The 23510-nt window shown below is 46.5% G+C and overlaps 1 protein-coding gene and 1 long non-coding RNA gene across 2 annotated transcripts; both read left to right on the forward strand.

Annotated features, from left to right (window-relative positions):
- Positions 1-12451: 12451 nt before the first annotated feature.
- LOC123167123 (uncharacterized) lies at positions 12452-16839 on the forward strand. The gene is made up of 4 exons (XR_006483815.1): positions 12452-13183; positions 13525-14544; positions 14729-14793; positions 15036-16839. It is a non-coding gene; the product is annotated as an uncharacterized lncRNA (long non-coding RNA).
- A 1237-nt stretch (positions 16840-18076) lies between these two features.
- LOC123170596 (tryptamine hydroxycinnamoyltransferase 1-like) lies at positions 18077-22351 on the forward strand. The gene is made up of 3 exons (XM_044588441.1): positions 18077-18448; positions 18577-19536; positions 21929-22351. Exons 1-3 carry the CDS (start codon positions 18077-18079, stop codon positions 22349-22351), a joined length of 1755 nt encoding a protein of 584 aa, XP_044444376.1.
- The last annotated feature ends 1159 nt before the right edge of the window (positions 22352-23510 follow it).

A 23510-nucleotide genomic window follows, 5' to 3' on the forward strand; every position in this document is an offset into this window, starting at 1 on the left:
GTGGTGCTGGTGCTGGTGCTGGGGCAAAGTGTCGCCGATGCAGTATTTAAGGTGGCGGCCGTACGTACAGTATAGTGATGATCAGTGAGCTCCACTCGCGTCGCTCATCACGTGCCTCCCGATCAAGATATTTGTGGTGCACAAGGACACGTGCTCTCTCCCGAGACGTTTGCTGGTGGTGAGACCTGTGCATGCATCGTACCTATTCTCGATGGATGGTCGACATGATCAAGTGTTACTCCTACAGCATCAAAAAAAGTGTTACTTCAGTAGTACTTACTGTTTGGGCCGACTAGAAACTGGACCCGGCCGTGATGCTATGTGTCAGTCAGTACATCTCACCTCAATATAAAATGTGTATCGCCTCAATGCAAAATGTGTATTGCCAACAATGCATTCCAACTCCGGCTCCTCCAGATTCGAAATGCAGCGGCGGTGGTCGGCAGACAGGATGGCCTCCCAGGGGCCTGTATGTGTTGTTCTTATACTTGCGGGTTTGTTGGTATTTGTGCTCTCTCGTTTTTCTCTTGTTGGTTCGGCGTGCATTCGGCGCCACGCAGTGCAGCTAGGCTAGTTTTTTTGGGACAATCTCATGAAGTTTCATTCAACTGTCACAATATTCACCTAGGGCATGTTTGGTTCACATCTCTGTTTTAGGGCATTTTGCATACTTGTCTCTGTTGGACCCGGTTGGGCAAATGCAGGCTAAAAACCATTATCTGCATGTAGTTTGGTTGCCTGCATTAGCCTTTCTGCATAAGGGAACCAACTAGTCAGCACGCTGTTTGGTTGCCTACGTTGCTGTTGTTAAATAAGCAACACGTTGTCTGGTTGCAAACGGCTAAAGATGTGATCACCACTTCTCGCTACTAGCGATCTTAGCACACACACTGAACATTGTTTTGTCCTAGCTAGGAAGTAAATGGCAGTTTATCCTACCTACTAACAAATGACAGTACAATTTATTAAGGGACAACATGGCTGAATAAGGATAGTTCAATGATGCTAACTAGGTGCTTCCTCTTCCTCTGCTGCTCCCTCTTTCTTCTTCTTCCTCTTGTTCTTCTACCTTAGATCCTTGCCTGAGCTCTATTATCCCTCATTGCCTGAGTCCACTCCAACCTTTTGTTCTTCCACGCTTCATTGTCGAACGCCTCCACACCATGACCGGAGCTGATGACCTCATCAGGAGTCACATCTTCCTCCTCCGGCACAAATTCATCAACTCTCCATTGCAGGATCCAGTTATGAAAGATGCAACATGCAAGAACAAGCTTCACCTGGGTAGGGTAAGGGTCGAATGGCTTCTGATCCAGGATCTTAAACATGTTCTTCAGAGCTTCAAAGGCCCTCTCAACAGTCACTCTAAGGCTGGAGTGACTGAGATTGAACAGTTCCTGAGGAGTCCTAGGATAGTTCCTACCAGCAAACTCGTTAAGATGGTACCTAGTTTTTCTGAAGGGTGGAAGAACACCAGGCCGACATGTGCATAGCCAAGATCTCCAGGTAGAACTTGCCATCGGGTATGTTGATGCCATCATGACGACTCATGCTGTCACTAAGAATGTTAGCATCATGTGCTGATCCTCCCGAGCCAGCCAACACATATGTGAACTTCAGATCGAAGTCAACAGCAGCTAGCACATTCTGGCTTGTGTAGTGCTTCCTCGACAGTAGCCGCGTGGTGCAGGTGGCTGATGTCGCCAAATTGACGCGCTGCCGGCTGTGGCCGGCCTACAGGCCCTGCGCTGGCCGGTGCCCATCCTGTGACAACAATGTTCCTAGGCTACCCTCCATGTGTGTTGGTATTCTGCGACGTTCTTCGCCATGCTCGGTTTGCCACTTCATCTGAGGTCTTTGCTCATAAGTCAGGGCAAAATGCTTGTGCAGTGAGGACCTACACTATCAACGGCACCGCCCGAGGGTGCCTTCACCTCCTAGGAGGCATTGGCATGACCCTGACCGGATCTCCTCCTCGAGCCCCAGGAGAAATATTAGGTCCAGCCTCCCGGACTGGGTAGCGGCGGGGTCTGAACGTTGTTTCCCTCTTGAAGGCGCTGCTTTGGTTGCAAATGGAGTATTTGATGCGGCAGATGGAGGTTGGTGATGCATCGCTCTGGGGTAGACTGCTACACTGGGAGCATGTCACAACCTATGCTAGCGTTGGCACTTCCCCAAGGAATGCTACACTAGTTACAGTCAGGCCCTGTCTTTCACCCAACTTATGCCAAAATGAGGCTCTATGCGGAGGAATGCCTCGCCGAATGATGTACGAGCTCGTAGTAGGCTTTTACTATGTGTTTACCCCGCGCTACTACTAGGGTTTTCCCTATTAGTGGAGGCTATGGAGAGAATGGAGTTGGGTGCGAGGTGGTGGGATTGCACCCCGTAGAAATACATGAGGCTTTGGAGGAAGGCGTGGACAGGAAAACCCAGACCTTGAACAAGGTGGGGGATGTCCATGACACCCTTGCCGGTCCAAGGTTCTGGAACTCGGGAGGCGAAGCGGATCTCGTCTCCGACGAGGGGCGAGTGTCACTTGACCTCGTTGGGTAATTTGAAAAAGCTGTGGTTTGTGTTAGTATGGTTGAGTGGGAGTGGAAAAGCATGAGAACTGCCATTAACGTGTTTACCATGGAAGATATTGCAAACTATTGTCGTAAACAGTTGATAGAAAAATTACACCTCTCAAAATAAATTTATCTCTGTTTCAAACCAATGAGCTCTAGTGCATGTTAATCTCCGCTTCCTTCGATGAAGTGACTATCTATTTACTTTTATTGTTAAGTCATTTACATATGTTGTTGAGTTAATTTCATCTTTCTCTCGTTCAGCACCACGTATTGAGCATGGGGATCACTCTTAGCTTTGTATGCATTCTTCTAATAGTAATTTGTTGAGCATGGGGATTCGATTGATGCAAGACTTTAGTGGATTTGTTTGGACCATGTGTCTACGGGTTGGATCCTCCCGATCTGTACTTATCTTAATCAGCAGCGTATGTCGTTCTGGTGCACTGGTCATACCACAATAAGTTTCGCCCGACTACGGCGAGGAGGGATGATGACGGCGGTCCGTCTTCGGTCGCTTTAGAGTATGTAGTCGTCGCTAGGTGGTCTACGAACATGGATGTAAGTTCTGTTGCTTTTTGTATTCTTGTACTATTATGATGTTTGATGAATAGATCAGAGTTAAAATAAAGTTTATAAGCGGCTAGACCAAATTGTACTGACCGAGCGCTAGCTCATTGATCGATTCCCACTGACAAGACGCAGGGGCAGCACAAATCCTTGACCTCATAAGATAATAGGGCTGGCTGGTCTATACACATGCACTGTGATCATTTGTTCATATATTGGTTAATTTTTGGTCTTTATCGACAAGGACAAAATTAAGACTGTGAGGTCAACCGCTGGTCTGAGCGAGGACAAAATCCCACGAACCACTCATGAACTAGGTTGTAGAGTGCCATTCAAGAGTAACTCCTTGATTATGGCTTCAATTTCATCCCATGGTGTGAATACCTATAGGGCCTTTGATTCACTAGTTGACTATCGTGAGGTGAATCTGATGGTCACATGGTCTTCTAGGAGGGAGGGTAGTGGGTTCTAAGGACACATCAGATAAGAGGACCAAACAAGCTTGAGTCCTCTTATACTAGTCGTCCTCTTCTATTTCAGGCAGTAGCTCAGTCCGTTCCAGGCCTTCCTTTACTGAGTCTATTAGTAGTTGCACTTTTCGACATAAGCCTTTATTTAGGCATTGGTTGTAGGCATCCCCTTCTCTTCAAGGAATTAATGCGCCCGGTTCCTGATCAAGTGTTGGAAAAACTGGAATATGATGCTTTCTACTTCAGTAGTAGGGTTGGCCTGAAGCCAGGGTGGATCCTCCGCCGCTTCCGCTCTAGTCTCCTATACCGCCATTCTACCCCGCCGTCGCCGCCAGGGCAGAGCCCCATGCGGTGGCCGGTGGCAGCGGGTGCCTTCGAGCTCGCCCGGGTCTTGCCTGGTCCCTCCACTTCGTCCCCTGTGCAAGGTACGCCACCGATGAGCGGCTGCGCCCCGGGTGGCTAGCTACCTATATCCAGTGGTCCAGCACAGGGATCACGTGGTTGCTCGCGCCTCTGATGGCCTCCGACGTGGATCCGTGCACTCCATCATGGTTTCTCCTTGTTGTCCTGCAGGAGCATCCCTTCTGCTGTGTGCGGGCCGGTTTCCAGTCGGATTAGGCCTTGGGGGCTGGCGTGCACCGAGCTCTCTACTGGGAGGTGGACTGCGGCAGCGAGGTACTGGCCTTTCACGCGGTCCACGACTTGGTAGTGGTGGTTCATATCTGGCCTGTCAGGTGGTGGTGACTGCAGACTGTGTTGCACTTAACTCATACAGCTCCATGACGGCTGTGGTCACTGAAAAATCTTCAAGAGTCTTCATCTCTCAAGATTCAGTGGTTGACTTTGGCGATGAGAAGCAAATTATGGACTAGGGCTTGCCGCAGAGGGTTGGTTGTGCAGTGGCGGCAGTCGCATTCCATGGAGCTGCTGGGATTGCGGAAAAGTGGTGGCGACAACACTTATGTGACTTTGATGGTGGTGCACTCGAACACCCAATCTCAAGCTTGGGGCATAAGCCTTGGTCTGACCTGAGCTGGTTATACCTGGCAATGGTGATGTTTTTTTTATGTCGCTACCTTGTTGAAGGCATTGCTCGGATATGCACGGATTGATTCTTCAGGGTGAAAACCTAGAGTCTGACTTTTGTGGTTGGATCTGGTGACGACTACGTTTGAGTGTCACTCCCTTGCTGAAGGCGTTGCTATTGAAGAACCTTGTCGCCTTTGTGGTGTCATGAAATGGTAGGTGCGGATATGGTCATTACTGTTGTTTGCCGATCGTGTATCTGGTTACTTTGGAGTTTTTTTTTACTTTTTTCCTCACCTATGCATAGCTTTGGTCTAATATGATTTTGCTAGTTTTCGGCGCGTTTATATGTGAGTTGATGTTGGCTGTGGGCATCCTAACTATGCAGAGGCTGTGTGTGTTCTTATTGTGTTGTGTATCCTCTTGATGCATCATTATGAGTCAATAAAATCCACCCTTTGTCAAAAAAAATAACTCAGCATCTTGGTTGAAAAACGGTTCAAATTAAACCAGATCGATGTTTCACTCGTTTGGCTCCAGATCCCACCTTGAAGAATATCAAAACCAGGGCAGCATCACATGGCGCCGCCGACCGAGAGTATTTTGTTTCGTTCTTTTACTGCCATGAAGATACTGGCATGGAATTGCAATGGGCTCCGGAACGCCCCGGCAGTCCGTGCCCTGCTGGACGTCCAACGGAGTTGTAACCCAGATGTGATGTTTTTGTCGGAGACACACTTAGAAAGCTATCCGGCAGAGTGTTTGAGAAAACGTTTGAAGGTGGATCGGAAACTTGTATGTGCTGCAGATGGAAGAAAAGGAGGGCTGATTTTGCTATTGAAGAAAGAGGTGAAAATACACAGACTACACCTTGACCCCATGTTCATTGATGTGCAAGTAGAAGGCCAGAATAATGAGTGGAGGCTTACTGGGATGTATGGTGAATTCAGATGGGAAAACAAGTACAAAACTTGGGACAGAATGCGTCAGATACACCAGAGTAATAATCTACCATGGCTACTGGTAGGGGATCTGAATGAAATCCAATTCCTCAGTGAGAAAGAAGGGGGAAATCCTAGGCCACCTCAATACATGCAAGTGTTCCAGAATGCCATTGACGACTGTGGCCTGAGGGATTTGGGCTACATTGGGGGTCGATTTACTTGGCAGAGGGGGCGTATACGGGAGAGACTTGATCGAGGATTGATCAATGATGGCTAGGCAAACATGTTTCCAGCGGCTGCACTACATAATATGCACTATAACCATTCTGACCACCGTCCACTCTGTGTGGACACATAATACTTTACTGTTGAAGGCAGTAGTGGAAACACTAGGCGTTTTGAAGCGCGCTGGTTACGGGAATATGAGTTCTCAGATATAGTGCAAGAGGCATGGAACTTGGCGGGGTCTAACCCAGCCCTTGCTACTGTCCAGGAGAAGTTAAACAATATGCATAATTCTTTCCATGATTGGGACCAGAGGTTTCTTAAGAAACCAAAGAAAAGGCTTAGGAAGGCACAGAAAGATCTCGAGAAAATCATGACCGGACCAATAAATGATGATTCAGAAGAGAAAAGAAAGGAGTTATCCGAGCTAATTGAATATTTACTTGAACTGGAGGAAATACACTACATGCAGCGATCTAGAGCGGGATGGCTAAAGAGTGGTGATCGTAATACGGGATTTTTTCAGGCCTATGCAAATGCTAGACGAAAGAGAAACCTTATTAAGAGGCTTAAAGATGGCAATGGCAATGAGATGGAAGGTACAGATGCTCTTAAACCGCATATTCGGAATTATTTTAATAACTTGTTCACGTCTGAGGTGAACCATGCTGATCCATCTATTATCCATAAAGTTCAACGTAAGGTGAATGAACAAATGAATGAGATGTTGATGGCCCCTTATACTCATGATGATGTGCGTAAGGCCGTTTTTAGTATTGGTGATCTTAAAGCACCTGGGCCTGATGGTTTACATGCTATTTTCTTCAAGAAATTTTGGCATATAATTGGAGAGGACATATCCCAGGAGGTTCTTTTTGCCATAAGCTCAAGACAAATTCCTACATAGTGGAATGATACGTGCATAGTTCTAATTCCCAAAACTGATTCTCTTGAGTTAATTACACAATACAGACCCATAAGTTTGTGCAATGTACTGTACAAAATAATCTCTAAGATGCTGGCGGCCAGACTAAAGGGAATATTGCTGGAAATTATCTCTCCCACTCAGAGTGCCTTTGTCCCTGGGAGACTAATCACAGATAATGTTCTTATTGCGTACGAGTGTGTCCATAAAATAAAGAATAAGAGATCAGGGCAGTCAGGACTATGTGCTGTGAAGCTGGATATGCACAAAGCTTATGACCGTGTGGAGTGGATTTTCTTGAGAAGCATGATGGAAAAACTTGGATTTCATGACCTCTGGATTGAAATGATTATGTCCTGTGTTTCGTCAGTGAGGTATAAAGTAAGATTCAACTCTCAAGAAACTGATATTTTTACCCCTTCTAGGGGAATTAGACAGGGGGACCCTCTCTCCCCATATTTATTCCTCATTTGTGCAGAAGGATTATCTAGTATGTTGCAGTATGAAGAAGAAGTTGGTGGCATGGAGGGAATTAGAGTGTGCAGGAATGCACCATCAGTATCACACCTTTTATTTGCTGATGATTCTCATGAGAGCAGATGTGTTAAATGCAACTTCCTTACAGCAAGTACTGGATGCCTATTGTGCAAGTTCAGGGCAAATGGTGAGTCTGGCTAAATCAAGTATATTTTTCAGTCCTAATACTAGTGTGGTGTCTAAGGCAGAAATTAGCCAAATTCTTCATATAGACACCGAAGCTCTTTCAGATAAATATCTTGGGCTACCAGCTATAGTTGGTGCAGATAAGAGTGATTGTTTCAGGCATTTTGTCGAAAGAATTAAGGAGAGATTACTAGGATGGATGGAAAAACAATTGTCTGTTGGGGCAAAGAAATTTTGATAAAGGCGGTGGCACAAGCTATCCCTGTTTTTGCTATGTCTGTTTTCAGTTTTCCCAAGGGGATATGCAAAGAAATTACAGATATTATTGCCCTGTTTTGGTGGGGTGATGATGAAGATCATAGGAGAATGCACTAGATGGCATGGTGGAAGCTCTGTATTCCAAAAAGTGAAGGAGGTATGGGCTTTAGAGACCTATATTCTTTTAATCTAGCTATGTTGGCTAAACAGTGCTGGAGACTCGTCACTGATCCAGATTCTTTGGTGGCGAGAGTTTTAAAAGCTAAATATTATCCTAATGGAAGCATTCTTACTGCTACTCCAAAAAATGGGTCATCCTTTACGTGGCAAAGTATCCTTAAGGGACTGGAAACTTTTAAGAAAGGGTATATTTGGAGAACTGGGACCGGGGAAGAAGTGAATATATGGAACGATCCTTGGATCCCAGCTAATTCTGATTTGAAGGTTATCACTCCTCGGGGCCAAACAGTGTTGACACGGGTGTGTGAGTTAATTGATCCTATGACGGGCACTTGGGATGAGGACATACTACAACATATTTTCTATCCTGTAGATGTCCGCAGAATACTAGAGATTCCTATCAATCTCGACACCTTTGATGATTTTATTGCGTGGCAACCAAACCGGACTGGTATTTTCTCTGTCCGCACAACTTACCATTTACAATGGATGCATACTTTTCGAGCACATGCAACTAGGATGGAGACCCCAGGTGGGTCCACACCTCTGGCAGTCTGGAGTACACTTTGGAAACTCCCAGTTCCACGTAAAGTTCAAGTGTTTGGATGGAGGGTGTTACGAGGAATCATCCCGTTGCGAGCTATCCTCACTAATAGGCATGTCGGTTCTAATGGAGCCTGCCCAATCTGCCATCAGGGGGCGGAGGACATCAAGCATCTTCTATTCCAGTGCACGCATGCAAGGGATTTGTGGGACCGACTAGGCCTGCTGGAACTAGTGAATCAGTCATTGCCAGTGGATAGAACGGGATCGATCATTGTCGCGCATATACTGTCACTTCCGGACAGTCATCTATCTCTGCATCCGAACATCAATTTTAAACAGGCCATTTTGGTGGGAGCGTCGTACCTATGGTGGATTAGGAGGCAGGCCACACACAATGAAACATACCCACCCTCATGGAGATGGCCTATCTCAGTCCTGTCCATTGTGAGGAATTTCCAAAATGCCTCTAACCGAATGACCGAGTTGCCTGAAACAAAATGGAGGAAACCGGACCCAGGATTCATAACACTTAATGTTGACGCAGCTTTTTTTGCACATGAGGGCATTGGTGCAACTGCAGCTATTCTCAGAGACAACAGGGGAAATTTTATTGCGGCTCACTGCAAATTTATTGCTATTGCAGCCGATGCTATCACCATGGAGGCAATGGCCATGAGAGATGGATTACTATTCGCTAATTCCCTTGGATTTAGTAGGATAGAAGCGGAGTCTGATTCCCTTCAAGTCATTAATTTCTGCTATGGACAAACAAGATGGTGGGATGAAGCTGCAGTCTTATTTGTAGAATGCATAGATATCGGTTTATCTATTGGAAAGGTCACCTTTAGGCATTGCTTACGATCATGTAATAATGTAGCGCATGTGCTAGCTAATCATAGTTATCGTAATAAGTCCTCTTTTAGTTGGTTGGACGAGCCTCCCGATTTCTTGATGAGGAAACTCGTGGACGATGTAAGCGTGTTTTAATTCAATAAAGCTAGCCATGACGGCCTTTCCTAAAAAAAACACTTGTTTAGTTGGTGAGTCATTTATACCATAATTATTCAATATTGAGTAGTCACTAGTTTAGTTGACGAGCTGAGCCATTGCTAATCACGTTATCATAGGCTGACATCTTCAAAAACAAATTATTTTTCCGAAAAGGAGATGTCCCCCGGTCTCTGCATCGTGATACACACAATCATTTTATTGAACAAAGTACCAGGTTCACAACAGGGTCTTAAATGAACTGCAGAAAAGCTAAAAAATACTTGTCACAACTGGCGAAAATAGGATAAGATGACTATACACCTATCCTATTGTTGGACCGTCATGCAAACCTGTTGTAACTTGTAAGTTAGTTTTTAGATCATGAACTATACAAGAATTATCAAAATATACGATCTAAAAAATCAAATTATAATACCCATAAATACATTATGAAAGCATAAAGTTCACGATATAGCCAGTGATACAAATTTAATAGTGTAGTTGCTCGTATTTTTTGTCTATAAACACAAATAATTTCAAAAGTTTGTTCCCACAATTTTCTTTAAAAAGTTTGATATAGTTAAGACATCATAATAAACATTATAAACCATGATGGAGGTAGCAATTTGTTTCTTCGAAGCATTAGAGCATCTCCGGCATGCGCACAAAAACTGCTCCGCGCGCTAAAATTCGGATTTTTTGGGCGTCGGACAGCTCCAGCAGAAGCTGTAAAATAATGCACGCGCAAAAAAGCGCTATCAGAAGCTGCAAATTTGGGGCGCCGGATTGCGCGCGCTTCATAATTTGCACTGCGTGTTCTTTTGGGCACGCGTTTTTGGGCATCTGTTAAAGCAATGTTGGGTCCGATGTGCTAAAAGTGCTACAGTGATGTGCTAGAATTATTTTAGCGCGCGAAACTTTTATGCCCTGTTGGAGATGCTCTTAGGGTAGTTGTATTTGCGCGACCTTCAGATCGTGGAGCCGCGGGGTATTATACAAGACGGCAGCACGTGCCACAACCAGGAACAGACTGACTTGACATCGAGATTGGTGACGAGCTCATCTAAGTCAAGGTCTCGGTCTTTCAGATCTGCACACCCACAACCAGCGGTGCCAGGCCCATGCAGCGTGAGCCCCATTTCGTTCACATATTGTAGCCATTACTGTACCTAAAAGCACACACACGCTGCTATTGGCCATACCCATATGCGTGCCACTTCATTAATTGTTGGCACCTTACTTATTGGCGACAACGAGGATGGACTGACCACCAAAGCCGTCTGTTCAACCCGGGCAACCAAGTGGGAGGGAACTCCGCCGTTTCTAATTGCACGCTCTCTCTCTATCTTTCATTTTATTAAAGCAACTAGCAAAGTGGCCAGTTGGTCCGATTGCTGGTAACCTGCGTCATTGGCAGCTCATCTCATATATCGCCCAACGGCCCCCCTCCCCCTCCCCCTCCCCCTCGCGTCGCCTTCCCCCGGGCGGCGCCAGGGGCCCCAAACCCTAGCCGCCAGCACCCCCTCCCTTGCCACTCCCTCCTGCCGCCGCTGCCGCCGGCGTGGGCGGCGGTGGCGGCGGGCCCGGTGCCAAAGTTTCTGGGCGGGGGAGGCGGCGGATCCCATCTGAGGCGGCGGGGGCGGCCCTTCTCATGCGATCCAACGGCGGCGGCTAGGACGGAGGATCCGGGCTGTGCGGCGGGGGCCGGAGCATCGTCGCCGGCGGAGCGGCGGCCCTGCATGGACGTCGGCGGTGGCAGCGCCCCATCCGGCGGGGTCGGCTGTCCTGCTCGTGATGGTGACGGCGGTTTCTGCGGATCCAACGCCCCGTTTGGATCCGTCGCGGGGAGGCCTTTTGCCGACCGGCGGCGCGTGGAGGGACCGGTGAGGAGATGCCGGATCTCTGCCGGAGTACCGACGGCAACATTCGTCTTCGTGGCGAGGTTCCGCTCGGTTCCAGCCAGCCACGAGGTCGGGAAGACGTGGCTTCCGGTGAAAATCGCGCCTGACTGCGGTCTTGGCGGACGATGGCGGCGTCTCAGACGTCGTACCCTTCTGGAGGCATCGTCGTTGCAGGTCACATCAACCTGATCGGGAAGTTCCGGGGGAAACCCTAGATCTGGGTCTACCGGATCGGACGATGACGGTGCTATCGGTATCGTTCTCCCTCATGGGGGCATCATTTTGGAGCAAGTGCTGGTTGGAGGGGACAAGAGGAGGAGCGGTGTTTCATCTGCTCCATTGATGACGGCTGATCTCGGCGGCTTGGCGCAGTGGAGACTCGGCGCCAGATGAGCGGAGATGGACTCGCGCAGGAGGGTGACGCAGCCTGGTGTCATGGTAGCGTCGGCGGCAGTTGGACCGGGCAAGGTTGATGCAGCAGTACAGCTCTGAAGATGGATTGGTGGCAGGTGGCTGTGGCGACCTCATACCCGGCAGGGGTCCTGGTTGAGAAGCACGCCGGACTGGTGGGTGCCCATACCCGGCAGGTGTCCTGGGTGGGACCTCAAGTCTTTAGATGTTTAGGTTTGGCTGCGTGGTCTGTTTGGTATTAGGCCCAGACTTTCAGCGCCCCGACATCAACTAGATAGGGATAGCGACAGTTGTTGCTTGTTTTGGTGGCTTTAGACTTATTGTTGTATGACTCTGTACGGTCTTGTGTCAATAATTAATAATATGACCGTATGCATCGTCCAGATGCAGAGGCCGGGGGTCGTCCTCCTTTTAAAAAAAAAAGCAAAGTGGCCAGCACAGCCGCACATGCAATACTGGTAATTTCACGAGGAAATAAAATATTTACAATGGTACTACCTGGAATAATATGGTATTTTATCTCGATGGTCAGTATTTTCTGTTTTATTGTGGAATTCTGTAGTGTATTTCTTTGGACCGTGATTGTAGTCTCTCTTCCCACACATATATATATATATATATATATATATATATATATATATATATATATATATAATGGAAGGCAGGTATGCCACTGAAACTAAAAAACCCACAGCTTAATAACCAAGTCATCTACTACCCCTATAAAAGAAAAAGAGGACGGAGAACCAAACAATCAGATCCATCCATCAAACGCAAACAAACCACGCATTAAGTCGATCGCTAACCCTACCCACAACGCACGCACGACCTCTCGCCCCCGCATCCTCCCGCACGGGCCGTTCCTCCACGCCCGCACGACCTCTCGCCATCTCCTCCTCCCGCACGGGCCATTCGCCGCCCCGCCGTTCCTCCCGCGGCCGTCAACCGCAGCCGCAGCCCCCCGCCGCTCAGCTTGGCGGAGCCGCCGGAGCCACCCCCTTCGCCGCCATCCAGTAGCTGGCAACCGGCGCGCTCCGAAGTCGCCGCCGGTGGGCCGCCGCAAGACCACCGTCGGCCGCGTCCATACCCTCATCCATCTGCATACCCCCGGCTTCGTCTCCTCCGCGCCGAGGCCGTATGCGCCCTTGATCTGGACGGCAGTACCACCGGGGCGCATCACCTTCTTGCGCCTCCCACATCGGCCTCCATCTCCATGGTTGTCCTGCTCTGTACCCAATGTCTGTCTATAAGCTTCATGTGCATCAGTAGTCTTGAGCCACCAATCTGGATCGAACAGGTCGCAGGGGCTTGCCGGCAACACCTGATCTTTGATCTGGTTTGTATGCATGCGTGTGTGTGATTAGTTTCAGCGGCCACAGGTCGTTGCAGTAAGACGATGCATCACGCATTGAATGGAACCATAAGGCTAGGAGCGCGTGCACACACTGGCGTCGGCGGCACGGTGTCAAGCTGCGGAGAAGGCATCCGGCGAGGCGGCCACCAGGTTCTCCATCTCCTCTTGAATTCTGCTAATTATCTTGGCATTTTATTGGCCTGTCAAACAAGAGCGTCCATCGCCATCTCCCCATATACACTCGTACTGAACACCACACACGACTGCTACTTTGGTACAGTACGGTGATTAGTCTTTCCTAATTCTCTTGACCAAAGCATTGCCCTTTGCTATTTCTCAGTTTCTATATCTCCGGATTAATCGATGAGTCAAAAGCTGATGCTTCCGTTTTGAAATCATAGTTTTGTTTTCAAAATCATAGAAAAGTTTGGGACGGCTAGACTATAGCATGCTCTGGACATCCTACTGATGCCGATGATTTTGCTTTGCAGGTGGATAAGTGGATGGCACATGTGTATATTGCCGTTGAGGGATCATATTCGACATTTTATTTTTATCCCAACACTAGATTGAAGTGGTGATTTACAAAAGATTTTTAGTGGGGCACAAGTGTAGATTGATACAAAAGCATGCTGAATAGTGAAGTAGTACCATGCTAGAATTACTTGGCTGCATTTTTTTGTTTCTTTGATGCAATGTAATCTTTGTTGTTCCTGTTATTAGTGAATTTTCTAGAACATCGGATAAGCACTATGCTAAAAAAAAAGCTATTCTAGAAAAGGATGAGAAGAGCTATTCCAGAAAAGGATGAGAAGAGCCTCAAGGTACACTATTTTTATTCTTCCAGTGTGTATTACATATTTTCTAGCTTGCAATGCTTTATAAGATATTTCATATGGAGGTCAACATTGAAAAAAAAGGAGTAGTCAACTTGTGGAGAACAATGTTAATCAAGCTCTCATGATATTTCCTCTGCTTCAAGATGCTTTCTCAGCTATTTGTTAACATGCTTCTGAACTTTGATTTTCTTTACTAAACTAGACCATTGTGCAGGTGTTGGTTCATGATGGGTCGTCCTTCAAAATCTTGACAATTACCCTTGACACAACACATGGGATGTGCTCAATCCTACTTATTTTTGTCTGTTATTTTATATATGTTTTTCACCTCAGAGATTTTATTAAATTTCAGTTGGGTTATAACAAGAGATGCAAATAAAGAACTTTATTATGGGTTTTCATAAAACAAATATGTACTTCCAAATGCCTTGAAGGTTATCGATTATATGCAGCAAGGCCTTTTGATTAAGTTGGCTCTTTTTTGACACCAATTTATATGCAAGCTATTTGAATATATATTTGCGGAAGAAAGTACAGAAGTGTGTTTGGGTGAGGCCAAGGTTAAACATCTCACATTTTGTTTCAGAAATCATCTCTACTTAAGTCCAAAAGGTCATCAGGTGATGAGATGGATGAACTCCCAGTTTGCATTTATTGGGAGCTATGAAACTGGTAAAAATGATTATGGTTCCCGCAACTCCTAAGGTCAAGGTTTTCTTCCACATTTCTATAATTTTATTTATCTTTGTACTAATTTATCACCCATTATGCGTTTTTTCTCCTTTAGACTAATTATTAGAATATACTGGCCAAGAGACCGTTCTTACCTTTGGTATTGCATCTTTTTTCTCAACAGCCTATTACATTGGAACTTGGTGAAGAAGACCTATTCCTATTTGAGTATGTTGACATTGACAAAAGGTACATGCCGCATGCTGAGACTTATATACCCTATGTGGGACTTTTCATGAAGTCATATCGAGAAGGATGTTACCTCCCACAAAGTCTTTATTTGATGTCTAGGGCTTGTCATTTGTCTTGTTTATATGTCCACTAGAGTAATCATAGCATCTAGATTGTATAACCACTAATGTCGAAAGCTTTGGAATGGATATATATTATATCCTATGTTGTCTTGGTATCTAAACCGCTCCTATGTGCAGGCAGCAAAGGGAACAAGTATTGAAGGGGGCATAAAGAACTATGGGAGAAGCGTCCATTTGATAAGCTCAAAGTCATTGGTTCGCACTACCGTGGTTATATCAAAGATTCAATGGGAAAGAAAGTTAGCTTGTTCACCATCTTGACTGCATTTTCATTGTTTCTTATTAGGCCTGAGATGTAGATATACTGGTAGGCATTCTTCACCCATTATGACTGAAGCCTGATTATCACATTGTATTGCCATGCGTTACAAACTGTTTTTGAAATGTAACTCCTGCCCATCATACGAGAACTTGGTTTAGATTATGATTATTCATTTACATATCATTATTTATACTCTTGTCTTAGAGTAAGAAAACTTGGTTCTTTGAAGTTCAGATTATGAGTTCACAATTAGTTTAATCCTGACCATGCACAGTTTTTTGTATAAAATGGTGCGTATTTTTTGTACAGAAAGAAGCGAGAGCACATGGTATGTATAGTTTCTGCTTACCTCTGACCTTGGTTACTTTGAATGATTATATGCTTACTCACCGAGTATAATAGCTCATTTTTTGTTCTTTGAAGAATTGAACGTATTACTATACTCACTGGGTATAATAGCTCAATTTTTGTTCTTTCTAACTACTAAGTGATAAAATGTTATGCTGCAATGTTTGGTTCTTGTTTTAGTGGAAATTGGAGCTTTTACCTACAGTTTGCGGAAATCTGTGTTTTGAATACTTTGAATGAGGCAGAGGTTAAATGCTCTATAAATAAAGAGAGACAACAAGGATTAGTGAGTTTATGTCTTTGTTTGTACTGTTTTTATACAAGGACAACAATGAACGACATATGTACTTTTCATCCTATTTGTTTCTAGCATGTAAATGTAAGTATTTCTTCATGCACGTGAGAAACAAAATATTAGTTCTTACATGTTTGAGGATATGTATAACCATAATATGTAATGCAATTGTGGTGAGGTAGAACGAGGAGGAGAGGTGTGTGATGCTAGACATATTAGCAAAAAATTTAGTTCCGTTGATTACATTCATGAGTGTTCTTCCGTTGCAACATACGGGCCTTGTTCACTTCCGTTACAATATGTTGATCAAGGATGAAGAGGTGGATAAGTTTGTGGCTTTAGTTACTGAATGTCCAGATCTGGCTTGCTTCTCAACTAGGGCCTACATTTAGAGAAGACATATTCATATGTACGTGATTTATAAGGTCCTTTTTCTATACATGTTTGCAAAGTTTGTCGGTATATTATGCAGAGACAACTTGCCATGGTTCTGTGTAGATGTGTTCTTTATTTCTCAATTTCTTTTGCTTTAAAACGATGTTGATTGGCTGAAAGAATGGTTCTGCATGGTTTGCACTCACACCTACTTGAATTTAGAGTTTCATTAGCAAATCCATTTAGAACAGTGTTAACATTTTACATTTTTCTACAGAAAGTTGTACACTGCAGGGGTCTATACCCACAAACCAAGGAAGGCAACTCAGAAGTTTCTCCCTGCCAATAATCAAGATTCACAAGGATAGGAGGGCAGAGATATCATGCTGCCATGGAACTGGTCCATTTGTCATTGCCTTTGCTGCTTTCATGTTCCCTGATATTCAGTAGCCATATACTTTTAGGACTTCGGATGTGATTTCACATGCGTCGCTGATCATAGTTGATGCTTTTGTCGGTTCAGGGTGAGCTATTTTGTGTACAGTTGCTATTGGCCGTGGAAAGACTGGCTATGCATGGCTCTGTTTTATTGAGCTTAGATGAAAATTTGATGGACCACCTAAATTCATACGAAACAAACAAAGGCTAAGTAGAGCACCAAATTAGAGACACGATGGATGTCCATCCTGATCACTATTAGATTTGGTCATCAAAGAGCTACTAATAGACTTACAATCTCAAACGACTACCTGTATTTTTTAGAAAATTTGTTGACCTGGCCTTATTTGGGCATATGGCATGCCTGTACGTTTTGTGAAAGTTACAGGAGGCACATTCTATTTAAAATGGATAGATTGCAAATTTTGTTATACCTCCATTGGTCAGGACCTGACCATGGAAGAATGAACCCTAAATGATGTCAAATTATTGGTCAGGATCTCCACATAATATTTCACCAGCTTAGGCATCTGCATTGTGTGTCAGACAGGTTTGGTTTTTGGTTATGTATAGGTCCTTGCTTAGTATGGCCCGGGAAACCTCACTGGTTATGTATGGGTCGTCGCTTAGTATGGCCCGGGAATGGCTGGCCATTGAACCACATTAGTTGTAGGTAATGAGTAGCCTTATTTTGGTGATAAAGATGTGATATCAATGCAACATGCTGGTTTGCTACTGCGAGCGGAGCGACATCATTCTGCGAGGGAGGCGAGAAGCACTGGCGAGCCGGCGACAGTTGTTCTGAGTCGAGTGAGGCGGTGCTGCAAACACCGTGTTTCATTGATGCGAGTGGTGACGCGGGGCGACCAGCGTCGACTACGGTGGTGCTGTGGAGTGGGGCACTGCAAGCAGTGATGCGGGAGACCGACGTCTGCTGGGAAGTGGCGCAACAAGTGGTGCTGAGGGGACACGGGAGCTAGGGTAGTCGGGCAAATCCAATGGCGCACATGTCCTGATCGTACAACTCAGGAGGGGGGCGGTCGCCGAATGTGATCGCCCAGCTGACGCATGACGTTTCCCTATTTGGGTATGGGGCACGTTGGTTCAGGAAACAACCGACACGTCTTTATGACTTGGGAATTCTATCCACCTTGCATCAAATTTAAAATCCTCTAAGAGAATTATTCTATGTTATGATAGAAATATTTATGTTTCATAGTATAACATGCTTTCAGTCGAGACGTGCGTTGCACGTGCATGCTTACTAGTAAAACGAAAAAAAAGACTACAAGATAAACTTTGGTTTAGAGAGTCGCTAATTAAAGTACAGTACTAGTAGTTTACGATGTACACTTCTCTCCTTTACATACATATGCAAGCACACATACGCCAATATATGGACCGGCAATTCTTCGTCATCTAGCAAGCTTCCAACCAACCATGGCAGTGAATATGAAGATCACACGGAAGGCAGTGCTGAAGCCTTCACCGGAGTCAGCATGGGGCGGCGCCAAGAAGGTTCCCATCACCGTCTTCGACCGTGCCTCCACGGATGGGTACATCCCGACGGTCTTCGCGTGGAGGGCGCCGGCACCTACCAACGGCGCGCTCAAGGACGGCCTCCTCGCCACCGTCGCAAGGTTCCCGCACCTCGCAGGGAGGTTCGCCGTCGATGACTACGGAAGGAAGTGCCTCCACCTCAACAACGCCGGGGTGCTCGTCATTGAGGCTACTGCCGGGGCGGACCTCGCAACAGTATTGGCGCACGACGCCTCCGCCCATATTGCCGAGCTATACCCAAAAGCGAAGAAGGTACGTACGTCCGTAGTAGTAGTTGATGGAGGCGAGGCATGCACTGCATAGAGTGTTCTCCTTTTCCAAAGGTGCACTCGATCCATGTTGACACGAACGCTGAGCATGCAGTTCTTGGTCGTGTGCAGGAACATGCGGACGAGCCTATCTTCCAGGTGCAGCTGACGCGGTACACCTGCGGCGGGCTTGTGATCGGCATGGCCAGCCATCACCAGGTCGCCGATGGCCAGTCCATGAGCGGCTTCTCCGCCTCCTGGGCCAGCGCCGTCCGCACTAACTCCTCTGCCCTCCCGTCGCCGTTCCTCGACCGTGGGGCCACCGACAACCCCCGCAGCCCGCCATTGCTGTCGTTCAACCACAGACGCATCGAGTTCAAGGGCGAGCACAGCTCCAGCCGCTCCTACAGAGTGCTCCCCTTGGATAGGATCAATAACCTGGCAGTGCACTTCCCGGGCGAGTTCGTTGCCGAGCTCAAGGCCGGCGTGGGCGCGCCATGCACCACGTTCCAGTGCCTCCTTACGCACGCGTGGAAGAAGGTCACTGCAGCGCGTGACCTGGCCCCGGATGATTTCACGCAGGTGAGGGTCGCCGTAAACTGCCGAGGCCGGGCCAAGCCTCCGGTGCCCATGGACTTCTTCGGAAACATGGTCCTCTTGGCATTCCCGAGGATGCAGGTCCGCGATCTCCTATCCGCCAGCTACCCCGCCGTGGTTGGCGTCATCCGTGACGCCATTGCGTGCGTGGATGACGAGTACATCCAGTCGTTCGTGGACTTCGGGGAGGCGCAGCACGACGTTAAACTAGCATCCACGGCGGCAACGCTCGGCATGGCGTTCTGCCCTGACCTGGAGGTGGATAGCTGGCTCGGGTTTGGCTTTCACAACCTTGACTTCGGTGGTGGGCCGCCGTGCGCCTTCCTGCCGCCGGACCTTCCCATCGATGGAGTAATGATCTTGGTGCCGTCCTGCGCAGCCAAGGGTGGCGCCCATCTGTTCGTGGCTCTTGACAACGAGCACGTAGAAGCCGTCAAGCAGATTTGCTATTGCATATCAAGATGGCAACGGCCCCCGAAACCCGCATCCCCGCGGGTTTTTACCCTATTAGAGGACGGGATGGGCGTCTTTTTATCCCCGTGGGGCTGTTGTTGGGCACATTATACAACCCGACACGTTTTGTCGGTTTGCACCCGTTTCGATAGTCCCCGAACCCGAAACCCGGCAAACCCGGCAAAATACATTCTATTTCAGAACTTGGCATTGGAAGATTTGAAGATGGTTTTTTGGAGGCTTGGAGATGTGAAAGATACCACGATGGTTCCAACTTAAAATGATTTGTGAACTATAAATTCTATATCAGAACTTATGTATTGGACCATTTCGCCTCGTTTGTGCTCATGATTTGTGAACCAAGAATTCTATTTTAGAACTTGTGTAATCGCACATCTTGTTGAACCATGTATGGCTGAAAGCTGATCATCTTTGTTGCTGAAATATGATCATCTTTGTTGCTGAAATGTGGTATCATGCTGCTGAAATACACTCTATATAGCTGTTGAACCATCTACTATTGTTTTTTGTTGAAATTTGCTCAAGTTATGCTGCTGAAATCTGCTTTTTTTGCTGCTGAAAAGTTATTATTTGTCGCCATTATGTTTGTTTAAGTATTTTGATTTTCTCGTTGGTTCCCCGTGGGTTCCCCGAAACCCGATGGGTTTAGGGGACGGGCGGAAAACTAGCCCCGCGCACGGTGATGGGGACGGGGACGGGTTTACATTTTTCTCGTGGGGATGGGTTTGGGAAGGCAAAACCCGACGGGTTTCGTCCCCGTTGCCATCTTGAATTGCATACAATGATAAACGATGACCGCAAATTATAGCGTCGGTTTTGCTAGATCTCAGCCGACTGAGATCTAACAAACTTCCAATCATAGCACAATGTTTAGCAAGCCCTTTAATATCATTCATGGTCCTCTCTAAAGTTTTAGACATGTTTATCATTCTTTTTTTTAGAACAAAGGCTCGAGTACATCTGGCTTTCAATTAATAAAGTCATCAACAGGTCAGAATTACATTGCAGCATACAAACAAGCAAAGAGAAAAACAAAGCGGCAAAAGATACAGAGTGCCTAAAAACAGCTATCAACCAACTGGCCTCACAGGCAAACAAAATAAGAAAAGAAACACAACTTGAAGCACTAATGCTAACATATGCGGCAACCGTGGGCTCCAGAGGGAAGGCGAAGTTTCCTGGAGGGACACCAACTGGAGAAGAACACTTCATTGCCCGCTCCCCGAAGGAAGAAACCGGGTCACCGTGCCATATCCGTTTCCTTAGTCTTGTGAAAAACAATACACAACACAAGTGCGGCGTTCTGGTGCCCAGGCTCAGCTGCACCTGGCTAGGAAAAAAATCAAACAAAATTCAAAAAATTCAATTATTTTTGAATGGTTGACAATTTATCACGTGAGGTCAGCTCCAAATTTTAGATCATTTGAACTTCTGAGCAGCTCGCAGCATAAAAGATAAATCGGGTCAGAACAGTGCGTGAACATTAAACATTTTTACAGGCCCCGAATCGGTTGTTCTCGGAGTCATTAGTAGATGCAGATGGGCGGCAGCTTTACCTTCAAGCCATGCTTGCGCCTCCTCCAAGAATTTGCTCTTCTGTCAGCTGAAGAATTTGTTTGTGTGCTTTGGAATCTACTTGAATTATGCTGCTCAGTTTGCTGATGCTTGCACGCCTGCTAGCTTGATTTTCAGTTCAGAGCAAATTCCTGGTGAACCTACAGATTAAGCCTTGTTAGCTTTGTTCTTGTTTACCTAGCCATGTCTCTTGTTCTGGACATGTATGAGTTCCACGGGGCTAAATTATACCGTATCTGGTCTTCCTTTCCATAACAATCGGTTATTATGGTTATCCTAAATCCTAGTGGAGATTGTGAACCTGCTATTCATTCAGTGTTTTTGCAAAACACTGCCTTTGAGAATCCTAAATCCTTTTAAAGGTTCAATCAGAATCGGTTATTATGCGTACCAGTTTGACCTTATTCATTCAGTGCTTTTGCAAAACACTGCCTTTGAGAAAAAATTTATGTGTTTTTGCCGTAGCTAGTGAATTCAGTAGAGCTCTCGATCTATTAATCAGAGAGAATTTGCATCGCTGTAAAAATTGGAGTATGCACTCATGTACAAACAGCAGCGTGCATGTGAAAGAAATCAGTATGCTGCAGTTTTACTGATAGTGGTAACTGTTGATGAATGAGCAACTTGCATTCACAAGGGGGTAAAGGCCAATACATGTACATCTGTGGTAAAGTGCAGGAAACCCTTATACAATGGGGATATACAGAAAGGGTTAATTATCCTTTTGCCTTCAATGGTGTCCACGTACTTAGTTTTGTCCTCAGTTGCAAATCGTGCTCAGTTTTGCCCCTAATCTGTGCGTACCAACTCGTTCCCTGAGTATTGCCGTCTCCGTCAGGCCAACATGTTTGACTCGGCCCTTACAGGTCGGACCAGGCGGCAGGAGGAGACGCGCTACACGATCAGAGCGTTGCTAGCCGTTGCTCTCGTGGCTTGTGGGACCCAGCAGAGAGCCGTTGTTCTCGTGGCTTATTGGACACAGAAGAGAACCGTTGCTGGCCACGGGTGTGCGATAAAAGCTGCGGCGCGCGCCCCCGACGCTCGCAACGGTGAGCAACGAATCAGCCGAGCGGGGGACGGGGTTGGAGGCGGACACGTGCAGAGGTGGGCGACGACCATTGTTGGTAGCCAGGAGCCGGGCGCGGGCGACCGAGAGGGCGGCATTAAGATCCCCTTCATCTCTGGGCGGTGGGAAGATTGTTGTGGAGGGCGCGGCGGCGTTGAGTTCCCCTTCGGCTCCGAGCTCAACGTCTTCTTCTAGCTCCCGCGCCACCTCGTGGATTCAGATTCCGGCGCGCATGGAGATGCCGATCTTCCTCTGTCCATGGTGCCGGGCGGAGGTTGATCGGACGGTTTCGCGCACACCGAAGAACCATAACCGTCCGTTCTACGTGTGCAGCGAGAGTGGGGTAAGAATCTGGGAAATTGCACCATTTTCGTGGGACGGATCCTTGAGCAATACGGTTGATCTGTTTGGCGTTCATGCAGGTGAAATGTTTCTTCCTTTGGGTCCATGCTCTGGCCAAGACTCTGATGATTGAACTGTTAGAAAAGCACGAAGAATGGTTGCCCATCCTGCCACGAATGGCAGCGGCTGCAGCACGAGCTCCGGAAGAAGAGACGGAGGGCGGAGCACGCAATGACAGAGAGGTAGCCGTTGAGCTTAGGAGGTTGAACCAGAAGATTAGGAAGCTCGAAGATCAAGCACAAATACCCATTTGCAATTACATTTGGGCATTTGAAGGTATGGTAATTGCACTAGGCGTAATGTTCAAATTGTATGGATTTGGGAGGAATTTTTAAGCTTGTAATTGTATGAAAAAATGTTGAAAAATGGAAGAAGAAATGAGAAATTCAGAAACTTTGAAGAATGAAATGCAGCTCTATGCTCTTCCTTTCTAAAAAAAGGCTTCTCTGTGGGCCAAATTCAGAGCCAAGAGCCTAGTGTCGACTAGACTAATGGGCTAACTCCATCCAATTAGGCCCATTCGGGGTGGGCAAATTAGAAGGGTGGATTCTCTCTAAAAAATGAGAAGGGTGGAAAATGAACAAAAAAGCAATAGCATGTGCGAGTGGTGTTGTATGGGTTCTTGTCCCATTTTTTTCTTAATATAACGATACTCAGATCTCTTGCGTGTTCAAAAAAAATTGTCTAAAAAAATGAGAATGGTGGAAAATGTATAGAAATGGTGCGGCTGGGACTCAAACCCAAGACCGCATGGGTTTGTGGCGTTTAGGGCTGCATTGGTAACCGGTAGCGCAGATGGAAAGACTTTGACATGGAAAGGGAAGGAATCTATACATAGTGAGCCCATGACTTGGTTTAGGGTTTAAAAACGCATGTTTGTACTGAATGTTTGCACACGCGTGAGAGTGATTTTCCTTTGTTTTGTACTAAGTTTTTAGAAATGGATGTTTGC

The sequence above is a fragment of the Triticum aestivum genome, chromosome 7D (assembly GCF_018294505.1).
Source record: "Triticum aestivum cultivar Chinese Spring chromosome 7D, IWGSC CS RefSeq v2.1, whole genome shotgun sequence".
Classification (NCBI taxonomy): domain Eukaryota; kingdom Viridiplantae; phylum Streptophyta; class Magnoliopsida; order Poales; family Poaceae; genus Triticum; species Triticum aestivum.

What these genes read in the sequence shown, in the direction of transcription:
- LOC123170596 (XM_044588441.1), top strand. Translation starts at nt 18,077, where the DNA reads ATGGCAGTGAATATGAAGATCACACGGAAGGCAGTGCTGAAGCCTTCA. An exon ending in TATACCCAAAAGCGAAGAAG is followed by an intron (nt 18,449 to 18,576) that starts GTACGTACGTCC and finishes GGTCGTGTGCAG; the next exon opens with GAACATGCGGACGAGCCTAT. An exon ending in CGAAACCCGCATCCCCGCGG is followed by an intron (nt 19,537 to 21,928) that starts GTTTTTACCCTA and finishes CGTCTCCGTCAG; the next exon opens with GCCAACATGTTTGACTCGGC.